Source organism: Antennarius striatus, chromosome 11 (assembly GCF_040054535.1).
Source record: "Antennarius striatus isolate MH-2024 chromosome 11, ASM4005453v1, whole genome shotgun sequence".
NCBI lineage: Eukaryota > Metazoa > Chordata > Actinopteri > Lophiiformes > Antennariidae > Antennarius > Antennarius striatus.
Window position 1 is genome coordinate 1,613,913 of NC_090786.1, and position 16,088 is coordinate 1,630,000.

General features: G+C 47.5%; 2 protein-coding genes across 4 annotated transcripts in view; both read left to right on the forward strand.

Annotated features, from left to right (window-relative positions):
* The first annotated feature begins 6,070 nt into the window (after positions 1 to 6,070).
* On the forward strand, positions 6,071 to 10,270 carry LOC137603574 (polycomb group RING finger protein 5-B-like). 3 transcript variants are annotated; one of them, XM_068327162.1, is made up of 9 exons: positions 6,071 to 6,208; positions 7,073 to 7,654; positions 8,136 to 8,232; positions 8,356 to 8,411; positions 8,492 to 8,551; positions 8,636 to 8,799; positions 8,886 to 8,984; positions 9,334 to 9,423; positions 9,913 to 10,270. In XM_068327162.1, the coding sequence occupies exons 2-9, from the start codon at positions 7,540 to 7,542 to the stop codon at positions 9,958 to 9,960; spliced, it is 729 nt and encodes a 242-aa protein (XP_068183263.1). In that variant the 5' UTR covers positions 6,071 to 6,208; positions 7,073 to 7,539; the 3' UTR covers positions 9,961 to 10,270. The 3 variants fall into 3 exon arrangements, with proteins under 3 accessions (XP_068183263.1, XP_068183262.1, XP_068183264.1); XM_068327161.1 differs by having other exon boundaries at positions 6,072 to 6,204; XM_068327163.1 differs by lacking the exon at positions 6,071 to 6,208 and adding an exon at positions 6,234 to 6,371.
* A 2,646-nt stretch (positions 10,271 to 12,916) lies between these two features.
* hectd2 (HECT domain containing 2) overlaps positions 12,917 to 16,088 on the forward strand; it is a 14,848-nt gene continuing 11,676 nt past the window's right edge. The window contains exons 1-2 of the mRNA XM_068327256.1: positions 12,917 to 14,148; positions 15,880 to 16,009. Of these exons, the coding sequence (XP_068183357.1) occupies positions 14,071 to 14,148; positions 15,880 to 16,009 (208 nt within the window). The 5' untranslated portion in view covers positions 12,917 to 14,070. The remainder of the gene's footprint in view (positions 14,149 to 15,879; positions 16,010 to 16,088) is intronic.

Here is a 16,088-nt window from a genome sequence, read left to right on the forward strand (position 1 = left end):
GTCGCCGTCAGTCAAAGGTTCACGGTGACATCGCGCTTCCAGACGTTCTCTCACAGCCAATCACAGGTGGGGGTCAGAGGTCATCGGATTCCCCGCGGTGACTGACAGCCAGCAGCGGGTCGACGCACTGCTGTTAAATGCGGTCGTGCTACGTGTTCCACATTTCACAGCGATGTAAAGGACATGCAGTCACGAGCGGCGTGAGATCACCGTCCACCAATCACAAGAGAGGGAGGGGGAGGGAGGAGCCAATCAGAACCGGAGGGGCAGCAGTCGCCCTCGTCTTAAACTGATTGTTTTAACACTCCAAGATCACGACATTCAACAATCAAAATAAGACTAATAGTGGAGTAAAGTGATCAGAGATGTGTGTGGCGCCCTCCGGTGGCAGCTCAAAGACAACCATGAATCAGCAATTGTATTAAACAATAATTCTGTTTATTTTAGTGCAGTTTTGATGTAATTAAGGAAGATATTGAAAGACGACGATCCTGAAATGTTTCCTATAGCGCCCAGCTTTACGTACGGAGACTGACCAGGGTTAGGGTTAGGGTTAGGGTTAACCCTATCGGCCAACACGCCTGACAAGTGTTGCGGCTAAGCGTTGGAATAATCAGAATAAGAAAATACAACAACAATAATAATCAATAAAACATAATTATTCAGATGGAAGAAGTTGTCTATCTGCTCCTCTTTTTGGCTCCGCCCATCAGAACTGAGCCGCCGCTCAGACGTTTGCAGCCACGTCGTCCACGTTGGACCTTGGCGTGAAAACAGCTGATTCTGACCTTGTGACAGGAATAGAAGGAAAAAGGAGGAAACGGTTTGGGATGGGGCCGTTCAGACTTACCACCTCTAATTTTACATGGAGCTGTTTTGTTGTGGGGGGGGGGCATAGCCTGCAGCTGAAGGAACAAGTAGATGTTGTGGTAAAGATCATCAGCCGGTATCCGGTTCCTACAAAGGTAGAGACTTCCAGGAACTATTCGTCCACAGGTTAGCGCTCGGTGCTACATCTTTCTTCGGTCTTTTAAACATCATGAAGGTGTAATCGTGGATCGTTTTTGCTCCACCTTGGATCCAGCAGCTAGCAACTTAGCATCTCAGTTAATTTCCCTGACGAAACCTCCTCAGGAATCAATAAAGTTCTACTCTACTCTCTAGCTAGTCCAGCCAGACTAGGCAAGCCCTAGAAAGGCCAAGACAGACCAACAACCAGGCCACGAACATGTGGGCAAGTTTTGACACAGTCCACGTAGGTAAGGGTCTGGATCTGAACCAGAACCAACACCCACGGATGGACTCAAACCCAGATCCAGACCCCAAGATTCAAACCTAGAAACAGGGCCAGGGTCAGGACTCAAGCCCAGAGCCTTAATCTTGCGAGGCAGGAGTGCGTTTGTTTGTGAGCTGAAAGCAGGCATGTGATTGGTCACTGTACCGGTGGACCCACTGAGCCAGAGAGATTGAACCAGACCCAGCGGACCTCGGCCGTTGGGGTGGGTCCAGTCCCATCAGGCCTCAAACTGGTTTGATTGAGACCCGACCCCACCACCTCCTCTCCTCAGCAGCAGAGGCTATAAATTCAGCAGCGGCCTCATTTCTTTTATTTCTGTGCGGTGAGGAAGTCCTGATGCTCCTCTGACGGACCAGAACCGGCGGTGTCACGTTCCGGCGGTGAGCTCTGGCACCAGCAGAGGGACCAGATAAAGGAGGCGCACCTCCTGAGTTTCTCTCATATTGGTCAAGATTCAAAAGAAGTCCACGTGGGCGACCTCGTCTGAATGCGAGCGTTCCCAGGCGTCCCAGCCGGTGGTGTGCCGGTAGTCCGAGACGAGATGGTGTTAAACCCAGAGGGGTACATCAGTGGATTCCATCAGTATAAATAGGCTCCCTGTAGAATTCCTTCTCTGGAATATGTCTAGTTTATTATTAGTCCAGTAAATCCTGCTCTCACCCCAGATCCTCGCTGAGGGGGTGGCGAAGGTCCGAGGGATCAGTTTCAGCGCCTCGGCTCGGTTTGCGAGTGTGTCATCGCATGAAGATAATCCTTCCCTCAGAGACGAGAAGCGTCCCGTCGACAACAAGCTGCATCCGTCCATCCATCCATCCATCCATCTGTCGGGTGTGGCTAAAAGGTCAAAAGACTACATGCTCCCTAAATTTTGAAGAGCATCCTTTACGGCCCCGGTGGTCAAATTTACAATCAGATAAACGTTTGTTGCCACAAACTTAACAGTATTTATGTGAAGACTATATGAAATGCTTCATTCTGGCCTCGCCCCTTGCTGGTAAAGCAGCCAACAAATAGAGACGGTTCCTCCTGCGCAGATTTAATGATTTCATCAATGATTCATTCCATTGTTTATTTTCCGTCAGGTCTTTCTCTCTCCAGAGTTTCCGCGACAATCAAACCCCAGACGAGTCGGTTGGACAGAGACGCGACGTGACGCCTCCGGACCTGTTGGCTCAGGTGTTCCCTCCGGCAAATTAAGTTTGTTGCTAAGCAGCACCGGCCAAAATCCGCTTTGCTGGAAAATGACTTATTTGTTGCCAAGCAACGTAATTTCATTAGCTGTGTTTGGAACCCCTGGGAAACGGAAAGATCAACAGTGTGAGGGATCAATCCTTACCCGACCTGATTCAGGGTCAAAGGTTCAACCAGATGTCCGTCACTAACAACATCAGTGAGACCGGATCTCGTTCTTTACCACGTGTTGGCGGATGGATACATCAGTGAGACCGCATCTCGTTCTTTACCACATGTTGGCGGATGGATACATCAGTGAGACCGCATCTCGTTCTTTACCACATGTTGGTGGATGGACACATCAGTGAGACCGTATCTCGTTCTTTACCGCGTGTTGGCGGATGGATACATAGAGATTTTTTTTTCATCATTTCGGGGTGTGGGGGCTTCTTAACTAAAATCATTTTAATCTGTTCCACTTTGTTAACTGAGGAAATGTTTATGAGTTCAGTCACGACTCCTGAACGCTCCCTATGAGCAGCTGTCAGGGTTAGAGGCCATGAATGCAGTGTGTGTGTGTGTGTGTGTGTGTGCGCGTGTGTGTGTGTGTGTTTCTAGTTACAGCAGGTGCTGCACTTGAACTTTGGTCCGTCTTTTATGAGGATGATCACATGCAGACATAAACACACACACATAAACACACACACATAAACACACACACATAAACACACACACATAAACACACACACATAAACACACACAGTTATTTGTGTTTGACACCTAATAATTAACCATTAATGATCCTCCTCTGATCTTTTTCACACCTCAGATGAAACAAAAGCAAACGTTCAGAATAAACTCGTCACACCTGGAGCGTTAGCGTGTCGCTTTAGAACATGAAGGACGTGTGTGTGTGTGTCACATGTGACATGTGACATGTGTGTCATGTATGACATGTAGGTCATGTGTGTGTCACATGTGACATGTGACATGTGTGTCATGTATGACATGTAGGTCGTGTGTGTGTCACACACATGCAGGTCATGAACATTTGACCCCAAACACAAAAACAACCTGAAAATTGAAGAACGAGATGCAATTATTCTCTGCCATTACCCTCTTTTTTTTTTTTTTTTAATTCAAGATTATAAAGTCGGGACTTTTGCGAGAAAGCACTTTTGGGGGGGGGGACTGAAATCATTTTAAAGGGGTGTTAGTTTTCACGTGAACGCCGCAGATCAACGAGCAGCCAGTCAAACCAGTCTGCTGTCGTTGAAATCCAGCTTTTAATTTGTAGGAGCGGTTTCTGCTTCCAGGCAGGGAGGTGTTGAAACATTTGTGTTCTCGACAAGGAGCCCCCCCCCCCCCCCTTCTGGCGTGGCCCCTGCAGGCGGGGGCGATGACGGGACCCTCACGCCCTGAAAATAATCCCTCGTCGGTATTTCTGACTCAGCTGCTGCTCAGCTGTCGCCTCATCCGGGGGGGGGGCACAACCCAAAACACGGCGCTCAGAATAAAACATTTAACGTCGTGAATGTGAATGAAGTTGTCAGCGGTCGCTAAAGCGTCTGAGAAAAGCAGCTGATTTGTCAGGTTACCATGGAAACCTTTCAGAAAATGATCCCGTCCAGTCATCCCTCAACAGGAAGTCATCAGACGAGGGGGGAGGAGTCACAAACAGCTGACAGGGAATAAAAATGATAAAAATGACAACCAGGTTCTAAAGTTCCTGCGGGCCCTGAACGCAGCGGCTGATGGGGACGAGGCGTTCAGGAACCTGCAGGAGGAAGGAGGACAAAAACGCGTCGAGCTGAGAACGTGTTTGTGTCGTGAAGCCGCGATAAAAATAAAAGTCGTATATTTAGCAGCTGTTTCTGTCGAGTCGACAACAAACGATCAAACACAAAGATAAAAATACAAACTGATAAAAATACAAACTGTTGCCGTGAGGAGAACCGACAGGGTTCTGATGGAGCTATGCTAGCATTAGCGCTGTCGCCATGGCGATGAGTTGTCACATATTTGTGACTATAAATAGAATTGTCATCTCACCATCATGAGTCGTATCGCATCTACTGATGTCAGGGGTATAGCTCCACCCCCCTGAGGCTGACAGCCAATCAGCTGCGAGCACTTAGGGACATTGGATCACGTGTGTGAACCTGATGCCAATTGATGACATCACAATCGAGCGCCAGTCAGATGCCGGAGGGCGACTACTGGTGACACACGTGTGCTCATTCCAGCTGTGATAACGTCACCACGGCAACAGTCATGACGTCATGGAGTGAGAACATGAAGTTATTGATAAATCGATTAGATGTTGCTGTTTTTGTTATTGATTTTAAATTACGGACCGAAACTTATGAGAAATATCTAGACGTCAGCGATGTTTGTTTGTTTGTTTGTTTGTACAAGTGATCCAAAGTATTGAAGTAATTGATCGATCAGTGAAGTACGGAGAGGGGAAAAGGGGCGGAGCCTGAATAGTAAATATTATAAACACCAGGTTAAACGTTATTGTTAATGTTTTCTTTACAGCTTGTTGTTATTTGTTTATTTCCCCACGCGTTTAATCGATTGATGCACGTTAATCAGTTTTGACTAGAAATATATTGTATATATCTTATAGGTAAACATGTTGACTTGTGTTATATTGTGATTAGGAGTGTGGAAGGCACAGGAAGCAGCAACAACTACTCAGCCACACAAAGCAAATCTTTCCAACGGCGATTAATAACTAATCTGACCAGAAACAACCCTTGAAAGGAATGACAAAATGAACAATAACAAAATTAGGACTCTTCTCAAGAACTGATAAAGAGGTGAGCAAAGACGCACGACTGTTGGACTAAATGGATGGATCAAAACAACAGAATAAAATAATTGAATTTGAATTGTGACATGCAAATTATGTATTAATTGACAATCTGCTGTAATGAGAGAGATGTTGTTGATTTAGCGGACGGGAACTTCACAAGCCAATGGCTTCTACCCGTCAACCCTTTTTTTTCTTTTCGGGTGATGTTGCCGATGTTTCAACAATGATGAATGTAAAACCTGTTGTAATAACATGCCTGGAAAGAAGAAAATAAACTGAATAAAAAAATAAATATATTTATATAATTATATACAAAATTTGTTATGTATATAATAATATAGAATATATATTTATTATTTATATTTATGTAAAATTGTATATAATATATAAATATGAAAAGCAATGTAAATATTAATGTATGTATAGTATATGGTATATTATATTTGTATATTTATAATATATAATTTATATTATATTAAGATTATATATATTCACACATAATATATGTATTTATACATATGTATTATATATATTTGTCACGTCATTCATAAAATGAGAAACGTCACCCCTTTGACGTCATTGAGGAGCTTATAAATTAATAATGTATTTATTAATAATATATTTTGTTTTGTTGAACAGTCATGGTGTGTGTGTGTGTGTGTGTGTGTGTGTGTGTGTGTGTGTGTGTGTGTGTGTGTGTGTGTGTGTGTGTGTGTGTGTGTGTTACACAACCGCTTTCGCTTTCGGAGCCCCGCCCCCTGCTGGCGGGCCCCGCCCACCGCCGCTCTCCGCCCGCCTCCCGGACGGACCGGGGCAGACCCGCCGACCAGTTCCGCGTTCTCTGCGCACCAGAGCGGGGCAGCAGGCCGGACCGGAGCACCGGAGGACCGGGGACGGAGGCAAAGTGCGGCCGGTAGGTGAGAGCCGCGCGTCGGATCCATCCGCCGATCGGTCGCGTTCGGTTCCGGCCAAAGTTTGACGCTGCTGCTGGACCGCCCCCCCCCCCTCGTCCTCCTCACCTTCCTCCTCCTCCTCCTCCTCATCTCACCGTCCCCCCCCCGGTCTCCCCACCGGATGACGGTAAATAAACTGCGTGTGTCGCGCATCGCTTCCCGCGGCGGAAGGCCCGACGTGACGCGTCGCTCCCAACTTTTACCGTCTCCTGGCGCTGCGCGCGCGCGCGTGACCAACCAGGGCGCGCGCTTTACTATCACACCCGCGTGCGCACGCATGGGACGCACGCGACGCTGTAATGTCCGCTCGGCGTCCATTGATGTTTTCACGCGGGTGACGTAGGCTGTGACGCGCGCTCATGATGAGGATCTGCGTTGATAAATCGTGCGTTACCGACGGATGCGCGCGTGCGTGTGTGACGTCATTTCCAAACGATAGAAGTTACACATGTAGCCCGGAAGTGAAGGAGTGGTAACGTCATGACGTCAGCGTGCAGGTGGATGTGACAGCTGGGAGCCAATCAAATTAGACTACAAAAATAAGGAGTCAAAAACTACATTAACACTCATCCAGGAAGATGAAAATACAGAATTAACCATGACTTTTAATTTATTTTTATTTTATCTATTTATTTATTTATTTATTTATTTATTTATTTATTTATGTCGTCACAATCAAAAATGTGATTGATCATGTACCACCTTCATCATCCTCATCATCACAGTGCTGATCAGGTTTAGGGTGATTCTTCTGATCTATCCCATAATATCCACCAGCCTCTGTTTGTTTGTTTGTTTGTCCTGATGTTTGTGTCTCCATGTCTTCAGGTGACCTCACCCAACCTCTGAGCGTGATCAGCCAATCCCGTGCCTCTCCTGAGTGATGATGATGTCGTCATAGCGATGACCGGGTCGAGCAGGAATTTGAGCTCGCCGTCGTTTGTCGACCTTTGACCTCCTGTGGGTTTAAAAATGGAGCACTGCTTGACGGACGGAGGGAAAGGAGACTTGAGGAATTCTGGGAATTTCAGGAAGGCGTGCGTGTGAGCGCGTCCTGTGATTGGCTGAGCCGGATCGCGGTTGGGAGGAGCGAGTTGAACGCCATTGGAGGATGGAGCAGGACTTCACACAGTAGCTCCGCCTCCCCCCGGTGACCTGTCGTGAACTCTTCGTCGCACTAGCATGAACTAGCGTCTGCTAACAACAGACAAACGCGAGCAGGGAATTCTGACCCGCCTTCGTTCCCCTTCCACCACGCCGGTCAGCCACGCCCTTCGGCGGCCACGCCCCCAAACATGGCCGCCACAGGGAGGAAGCACCTGGTGAGAGACTTCAACCACTTCATCACCTGTTACCTGTGTCGGGGCTACCTGATCAAACCCACCACCGTCACCGAGTGCCTGCACACCTGTGAGTGGGGGGGGTCATGAAGGATGATGATAGTGATGAAGATGAGGATGATCTTTATGTTGATGATGATGATGATGATGATAGTGATGATGATGATGATCTTTATGTTGATGATGATGATGATGACAGTGATGATGATGATAATGATGATGATGATAGGGATGATGATGATGATGATAATGATGATGATGATGACAGTAATGATGATGGTGATAATGATGATAGGGATGATGATGATGATGATGATAGGGATGATGATAATGATGATGATCTTTATGTTGATGATGATGATAATGATGATGATGATGATAGGGATGATGATGATGATAATCATGATGATGATGATGATAGGGATGATGATTATGATTTTGATGAGTGATAATGATGATGATGATGATAATGATGATGATGATGATGATGATAGGGATGATGATGATAGAGATGATGATGATGATGATGATGATGATGATGCTTCCTACAGTCTGTAAGAGCTGCATCGTCCAGCACTTTGAGGAGAGTAACGACTGTCCTAAATGTGGGATCCAGGTCCACGAGACCAACCCGCTGGAGATGCTCAGGTACACGCCCACCGCCTGCTGATTGGCCATTATTTGAGCTCTCCTCTTTCTGGCTCCACCTACTGGTCTTCCCTCCCTCCACATCCCCTCACCTCCTCCTCCTCCTCCTCTTCCTCTCCTCAGGTTGGACAACACCCTGGAGGAGATCATCTTCAAGCTGGTGCCAGGACTCCGAGAAAGTGAGTCGGACGGTTTCACCCGTTTCTCTCTGTCCTGAATCCATCCGATGCCTCTTCATCATCTTCTTCTTCCTCCCCAGAGGAGGAGCAGCAGGAGCTGGACTTCTGGAAGAAGAACCAACCCAAAGCCAACGTCCAGGGTGAGGAAGAGGAGGAAGAGGAGGAGCTGTGAGATGAACGACATGAGTTCAGCTCGGAAAAACCGGACGTTTGTCTCCCTGCAGAGAACTTGAGGTGTCAGCGATTCGGTCTCCCTGACGACCGAGGCGACGACGGTGAGGATGGCGAGGACGCTGCTGATGAAGACTACCACCGGAGCGACCCCCAGATCGCCATCTGCCTGGACTGCCTGAGGAACACGGGGCAGGCGGGGGAGCGCAGCGTCACGGTGGGTCCGCGTCGGCCGCCGCGCCCGTGAAGCTTTCACTTCCTGATCGGCCCCGCCCTCTTCTTCCTCTCCCCTCCCCCCCTCAGGATCTGATGAAGAGGTTCATCCGCTGCTCCAGCCGCGTTACCGTGGGAACCATCAAGAAGTTCCTCAGCCTCAAGCTGAAGCTGCCCAGTTCCTACGAGGTACGGACCAACAGGAAGTGACGCCATCAACACCCTGTCGAAAGCGTCCAATCAGAACGCGACCTGTTAGCATTGAAGTTCCACCCATTAACCCCAACAAACTAAAGGAAAATTGATTGATTGATTGATCGATTCTAGTATTCGGTGACTCACTGAAGACTTTGAACACACACACACACACACACACACACACACTCCGTGTTCAGTTTCTTCAGGTCTGAAATCTTTTTTTTTCAGGTTTTTTAGAACTTTTTTTTTAGGTTTTTATGTTTATAATTTTATGTTGTTGTTGTTGTTTTTTATTTTATTTTGTTTTTCCAAGTAAAACTTTTTGTTTTTCATGTTTCAGCTCGACGTTCTGTGTAACGGAGAGATTATGGGTCGCGACCACACTCTGGAGTTCATCTACATGACCCGCTGGAGGCTGCATGGAGAGAACGTAAGTGTGTGTGTGTGTGTGTGTGTGTGTGTGTGTGTGTGTGTGTGTGTGTGTGTGTGTGTGTGTGTGTGTGTGTGTGTGTGTGTGTGTGTGTTTCTTTCCTATAATGTTTTTTTTTTGTTTTATATTCTCTAGTTTTTGTTTATTTTTTACTCTCATGATATTTTGTTTGTTTTTAGTCTCATGTTGTTGTTGTTGTTTTTTTACTCTGATGATGTTTTGTGTGTTTTTATTCTCATAATTTGTTTATATTCTCAGATTATTTTTATTTGTTTTTACTGTCATGATATTTTGTTTGTGTTTATTCTCATGATTTTTTTGTTTGTATTTATTTTATTTTACTTTTTTATTCTCATGTTATTTTATTTGTTTTTACTCTCATGATGGTTTTGGGGTTTTTTTTGTTTTTTATTCTCATGATCTTTTTATTTTGTCTTGTCTTTACTCTCATGTGTTTAACGCTTGTCGTGTTTTCCCGGTTCTCCTCAGACGTACCCGATGGTTCTGGAGTACCGGCCGCGGATCGACTTTGGATGAACCAAAGCTGCAAGGAAACAACCCTATGCCACGCCCACACACACACACACACACACACACACACACACACACACAGAGACACACACAGATAATCAGCAGGTAGGGTAAACAAACAGCCCGTTGTGTGCTGAGACAGGTGGAGGTGTATTTTTGTACAGCCGCTGAGCGTCGTCACGGCGACGAGTTTTTCTGCTCCCTAGAATAATTTATGCTCTGATATTCTGAACGTTTGTTTCTGTGCCTACAAACCGTTCACTTCTTGATCTCCTCTGCGCCCGTCCGATAGATTAAACGTTGATTTTCTACTGTTCATGTTTGTTCGTATGATTTATTATTGATCAGCTGATCGGCTCCTCCCATCGGTGACTTTACTTCCTGTTTGTTTTTTGTTTTTTAAATCGCTCAAACAAACAAACAAACCATCAGGGGTAAAAACTCTCCTGGTCGTTTTCTGCCTCTATTTTAAACTGTTGTCGGGTAAAGTTTCATCACAGCTGAGCGACACCAGAGCAGATAAACACCTCTGGGGGGGGCGGGGGGGCAGCATGGGGGGGTGAACATGATCTTCAGTGTCAGTTTGGTGTTTACACCTCAGAGACGTTCACTCTGAACCACCAATACCTGTCAACACACGCCCAACGTGTGTGTGTGTGTGTGTGTGTGTGTGTGTGTGTGTGTGTGTGTGTGTGTGTGCGTGTGTGTGTGATCACAAATCAGCTTCTTTTATACTTACATGGTCACATGACTCACAACACTGATGACATCACACAGTGTGAAGCTCACGGTCACTTTGACTTGCAGTCGTGGTTCGGTGTTGAGCGTCCAATCGGATTAGGACACTCAATCTGATTGGACGACTAGTCTGATTTAATGGCCAATCAGATTGGACGGTTACCGATCAAGCAAACACAGATCGTCTTTTCTAAATACGAAAAAATAACACAAATTATCAACAAACATGGATCCGCGTCACATGACGCACGTCTCTGGTTGTTTCCATGACGACCAGCATCAGGCGGTGAAGTTGCCCGACTTTCTTATTTGACTGACGGAAACCTGAGAACGTGGTTGGCCGTTAACGACTGGCAGGCTGTTGATGAGGCGTCCAGCTGCTCGTAAACCAAAAGCGCTGGCGCTCCGGCGGGGGTGAACCCTTTACGAGTCGTGCCAAAGATTCTGTTATTGATGCTTTCGCTGTCGTCATGCCGTAAATCAACTCGGCTGCTTCTGATTGGACGGAGTCGGGACTCCCTGCTTCCTCCGTTGTCGTGGCAATAGTTGTACGGGTGGGGTGAGCTCTCAGCCAATCACAGCTCTCTATTCTGGTCCCTCCAAAGATGGCGTGAAGAGCCGATTTAAATTAGCTTCATACCACATTCCACAGCTGTAGCCCCGCCCCCGCTGCAACACGTTAGCCGTGACCAGGACACGCCCCCCCCCACTCCGGCTGGGCGACGACGCCCATTTTTGGGAATGGGATGCGACCCAGAACGGGACGATGACACATGGAGATGCCTGAGATGTGACGGCGCGCCTGCAGACGGGCTGCAGGTCAGAGGTCGCCCACGTTTAACTGTGTCAGAGACGAGGCCTTCCTATTGGCCGATTGGGGTTTGTTTCTGTGTCTGATCAGTACAAACATCAAACACAAGAATGCCGTCCAATCACAGACCTTCGTCATTGATTATTGAATTATTGACGACAAACGATAAATAATAATAGTTTGATTCTTAGCAGCTTAACAGAACGTTAAAGGAGCAGAATGTGACTTTCATCGATATAAGCCACGCCCATCGACATCCTCGTGACCTGTGGTCGTCATGACAACACATCAGCCACAACCGGCTGCGGGGATGTCCTCCTGTTTTCCTGAAGGTGTCGCTGGAGGACAGGAAATGGAGGCGGCGGCTCAGACAGAACCTCTGTGGGCCTTCCTGATTGGCTGACGGCTCCCAGAGACCTCCCACCAAACCCTGACGTCCAATGAGACGAAGGTGTTTGACGGCGCGGCATCGTTTTCTCCTGACTCATAACAAAGGTCTCAGACGGGACAGGAAACAGCTGGTCTAGCCGTTACCATGGAGACGCATTTATCATATCAGGTGGGGAAAGCAAGTCGGTTGTTTAAATAGTTTAAATAAAGTTACAGGAGGGGCGGCGACATCACCCTGGCTCCACCCACCAGGACGCCTGTGTGGCCATCAGAGAGGCGATTGGATGACAGGTGAGAGGGAAAATTCATTTGTTATTTATTATAATAAATATTATTTAATAATTAATAATATACAGTGTACATTAATATAAATAATATAATTATATATTTAATAAGATTAACATATATAAAAATATTAATATATTTAATAATTAAGTCATTAATATTAATAATATTTATTATTCATTTATTTCATTTTGTATTTGTTTTGATTAATTTCCCATAATTCCCTCAGCCAATGGGACATCAGTGAGAGATCATGTGATCAGAATCTGATCATTAGGCCTCTAGGTGGAGGGGGTCACAAAAGAGGGAGGGAAAGACCGCCCCCTTATGGGGATGAACACATCCATCCCAGGATAGTGATGTCATCATGTGGATGATGACATCATGATGACATCATCGCCGTGTGAAATGCACATTTAATTCTTTGTCCTGCAAACAAATGTGTTTAAAGATGAAGGGATGTTTGTTTGCTAAACCTTCATGTTGTTGACAAACAACACATCCAGGACTTGTTGTCACCTGACCTGGAGCTGCGTTCCTATTGGTCGGTTGTTGTTTCGCTTCTTCTTCCTGTCAGATTCTTTCCCTCCACAACTCAGATGAACTGGAGTAACCTCTGCCACCCGCCAGCAGGGTGTGTGTGTGTGTGTGTGTGTGTGTGTGTGTGTGTGTGTGTGTGTGTGTGTGTGTGTGTGTGTGTGTGTGTGTGTGTTCCAGATGTTCTCTCTCACTCGCCCACGGTTTGGGGGGCGTGGCTGTGAGTCGGTCCAGATCTTCCTCCTTCAGCTCCTCATCAGTTCAAACTTCAAACACACACACACACACACACACACACACACACACACACACACACACACACACACTGAATGCTCCATAAATGGCCTGAAGTTCAATTCTGAGTCTGCAGAATCAAACCGGATGAAGATCTCAACACTTCCTGTCAAAATAAAAGTCCTTCTGATGAAGGAAAAACACAAAATAAATGTTAGTAAATGAAGTTAATCCATTGCAGTTTATTAATTTATTTATTTACGTCATAGTTTATAGTTTGTTTGGGATGAAATTTATTCATAATGTGATTTGAGTAACCTTTAAAATAAACATCCTGATTTCATCGTTTGTATTAAATTTGTTTCACAGTAAAAACTGTTTGTTGGCGTCAAAAATCACACAAATATATTTTTTAATTAGTTTTAAATTTCTCTGAAACAAAATATGACGTCACTTACAATTTTACAATTAATCCACATTAGAATTAATTACTGTGAATCTACTTGTTGATTTCGCGTCGGATATTTATTTCATCACATTTTCCTATTTTCTTTGCGTTAAATCCCTCTGAACGTGAACCCTCCTCCTCTTCCTCCCCCTCTTCCTCCCTCCTCTCCCTCCCTCCTCTTCCTCCCTCCTCTTCCTCCCTCCTCATCCTTGGCTCCCGGGGCCCCTCCTCCTCCAAACATGGCGCCGACCCTCGGAGTCGCTCCTTCGCCGACGGACGACGCAGAGCAGGAGGTGAGGAGAACCCCGACCCGCGGCTCGCAGCTCCTCCGGACCGACTGTTAGAACCCCCTCCGGCCGACCCTCCTGCAGCGCGTCCCGGCCCCCACCGGGGACTTTTACGCACGGACTTTGGAGACGTTTACGCGTCCTGGCTGCGCGCGTAACGGAGCGCCCACCTGTCGGACGAAGGTAGATTTCCCTCCGCGTCCTCTGAGGATGTGAGTCTCCCTGATTCCTCAAACAGCCGAGCAGAAAGCAGGAAGACGGGGAGCCGCCGGATCCTGGTCCGGAAGCACCATGAGCAGGTCTCCGAGGAGCAGAAGCTCCGGGGCCGCGGAGGACTGAGGCTGTCCGGGCAGAAGGGAGTCGTTCCGCTGCTCCGCGCCGGGATCATGGATGGGGAGCAATCCGCGGTGCCGGGGGTCGAGAGGGACCGGGACAGGCTGCCCCCCATCTCCGGATCCGCTCCGGTAAGAGACGCGCCTCGGTCCCCCCAGAACCGAACGAGACCAAATCCAGATTACATAACGCCTGGATTGTGTAGTTTATTCCAACTGTGACGTCATCAACGAGCCCCCAAATAAATAAAAACACTGAAGGGAAAAAAAGTTATTTAATAGATACTTTAAACGAGTTTTAGTTCAGATTTAACTTTATTTCAAGTTTACAAACTTGAAATTCTGTCTCCAGCGGATCCGGATCCATGTGGATCCATCATAAGGGGGACCGCTCTGGGGTCACGTGATCACAGGGCTGTTTTTTTTGTTTGTCAGCAACATTTCTTGACAGCTCGTCCTGGGCCGATCCGGATCTGAGTCCGGTTCAGGTCCGAAACGGATGCAGGTTCTGGATCAGTTTGACCGAATTCACCAGAATTCAGATTCAGGTTCAACTGAACCTGAACCTGAACCTGAACCTGAACTGGTTGGTCTTCAAACTGGTTCTAGTTCATCTTGTGTCACATGTAGGCCGGAACCACATGTTCTTTGGGTTCTTGAAGGGGCGGAGTCAAACAGAAGAAGGTGTCTGTCAGGTAGCGCTACTAGCGTTAGCGATCTGCGGAACGTTCAACTTTCACGTTCCGATTTAAACTTTTCTTCTACGTTCTCTGTCCCCACATCCTGAGTCCGTCAAGAGTTAAACTTCCTGCCTGCCGGTTCTGTCAGGCCTCATGAAACATAGAATTAAATATAGAAACGCGAACCCAGAACCGCAGACATGAAAGTCCTCGTCTTACGAGTGATGACATCACCACCACACCCCCACACCCCCCCTGATGATGATGTCATGATGTGTTTTTAAGTGCCGTGCGTTGGCTCTTCGTCGCCGCCGTGTTGTGGTTGGTTGTGTGTCGCTGGCGGCGCGGCGGCCGGGCTGATGTCATCTGGGTTCTGTCAGGGAGCAGGAATGTGCTGATTGGACGGTTCTGACCAATAAACACGCTCCATCGCTCCGCTCCTGTCTGGAAATGCCATAAAGAGGCCGCATGCGTCTCCCCCCGCTGCTCCTCTTCCTCCCCTCCTGGAGCCTCCTCCTCCTCCTCCAGCTCAGATCTGAGGAGCGTCTGGGCTGCGAACCAATGAGACAAGAGCACCGCTAATGGGCGGAGTCAGGTGACCCTCCATGAGGAGTTACTCCTTGTTCTGGACCGTCTGCACCAGAGAGGAGGAGGATGGTGATGGATGGAGTCCAGCTCAGTAAATAAACGGACCTGATGCCCGGGACCAGAACCCACCTGGCTCAGGTGGGACGGCGGCGCCGGTGTCGCTCCCGGTTCCTCCGAGCGCTGCGATCGTCGCCGCAGTTTTCCTGTCAATCAGCTGTTGTGGGCGGGGCTAAGTTAAGACCACGCTCCGGGGCAGTAGGCCCCCATCGTTCGACCTGCTGCTTGGTTAGTGTAGCTACATGCTACACCATGCTAACATGTGGAGACGTTAGCCATGTGTAGCATCTTAGCTCAGGCTGCTAACTGGGCTATTGGTGCCCCGCCCACCAGAACTGATAGAGGTTTTGTAAATAAAGGCGGGACCTCTGTGGGCGTAAACCTTTGGAGGAGAGGGCTTCATCTTGTTTGTTGGTCTGATTGGTGATCAATCAAATCATTTAGTAAATGATCGGTTCTTATTGATCCTCTCTTTGTTTGTTAGTAATCAATTGATCGATGGCGTTCTGTTGCTGATGATGTCATCTTCCTGCGTCAGGGTTTGGGACGGGGAGCGAAGCAGCCGTTTCCATCTCTGGGCACCTTCATCTCCACGCTGAGCCAGAGGCGGGACGCAGGGGGGCGGAGCCTGGCCGGTGGCGTGACGGGCACCCATTGGCTCAGACACGGTGAGTTCTCGATGACATCATCAGTGAAATCAGCTTGAGGTCAGGAAAACGGGACGCTTCACTTCGACCAATGAGGCGA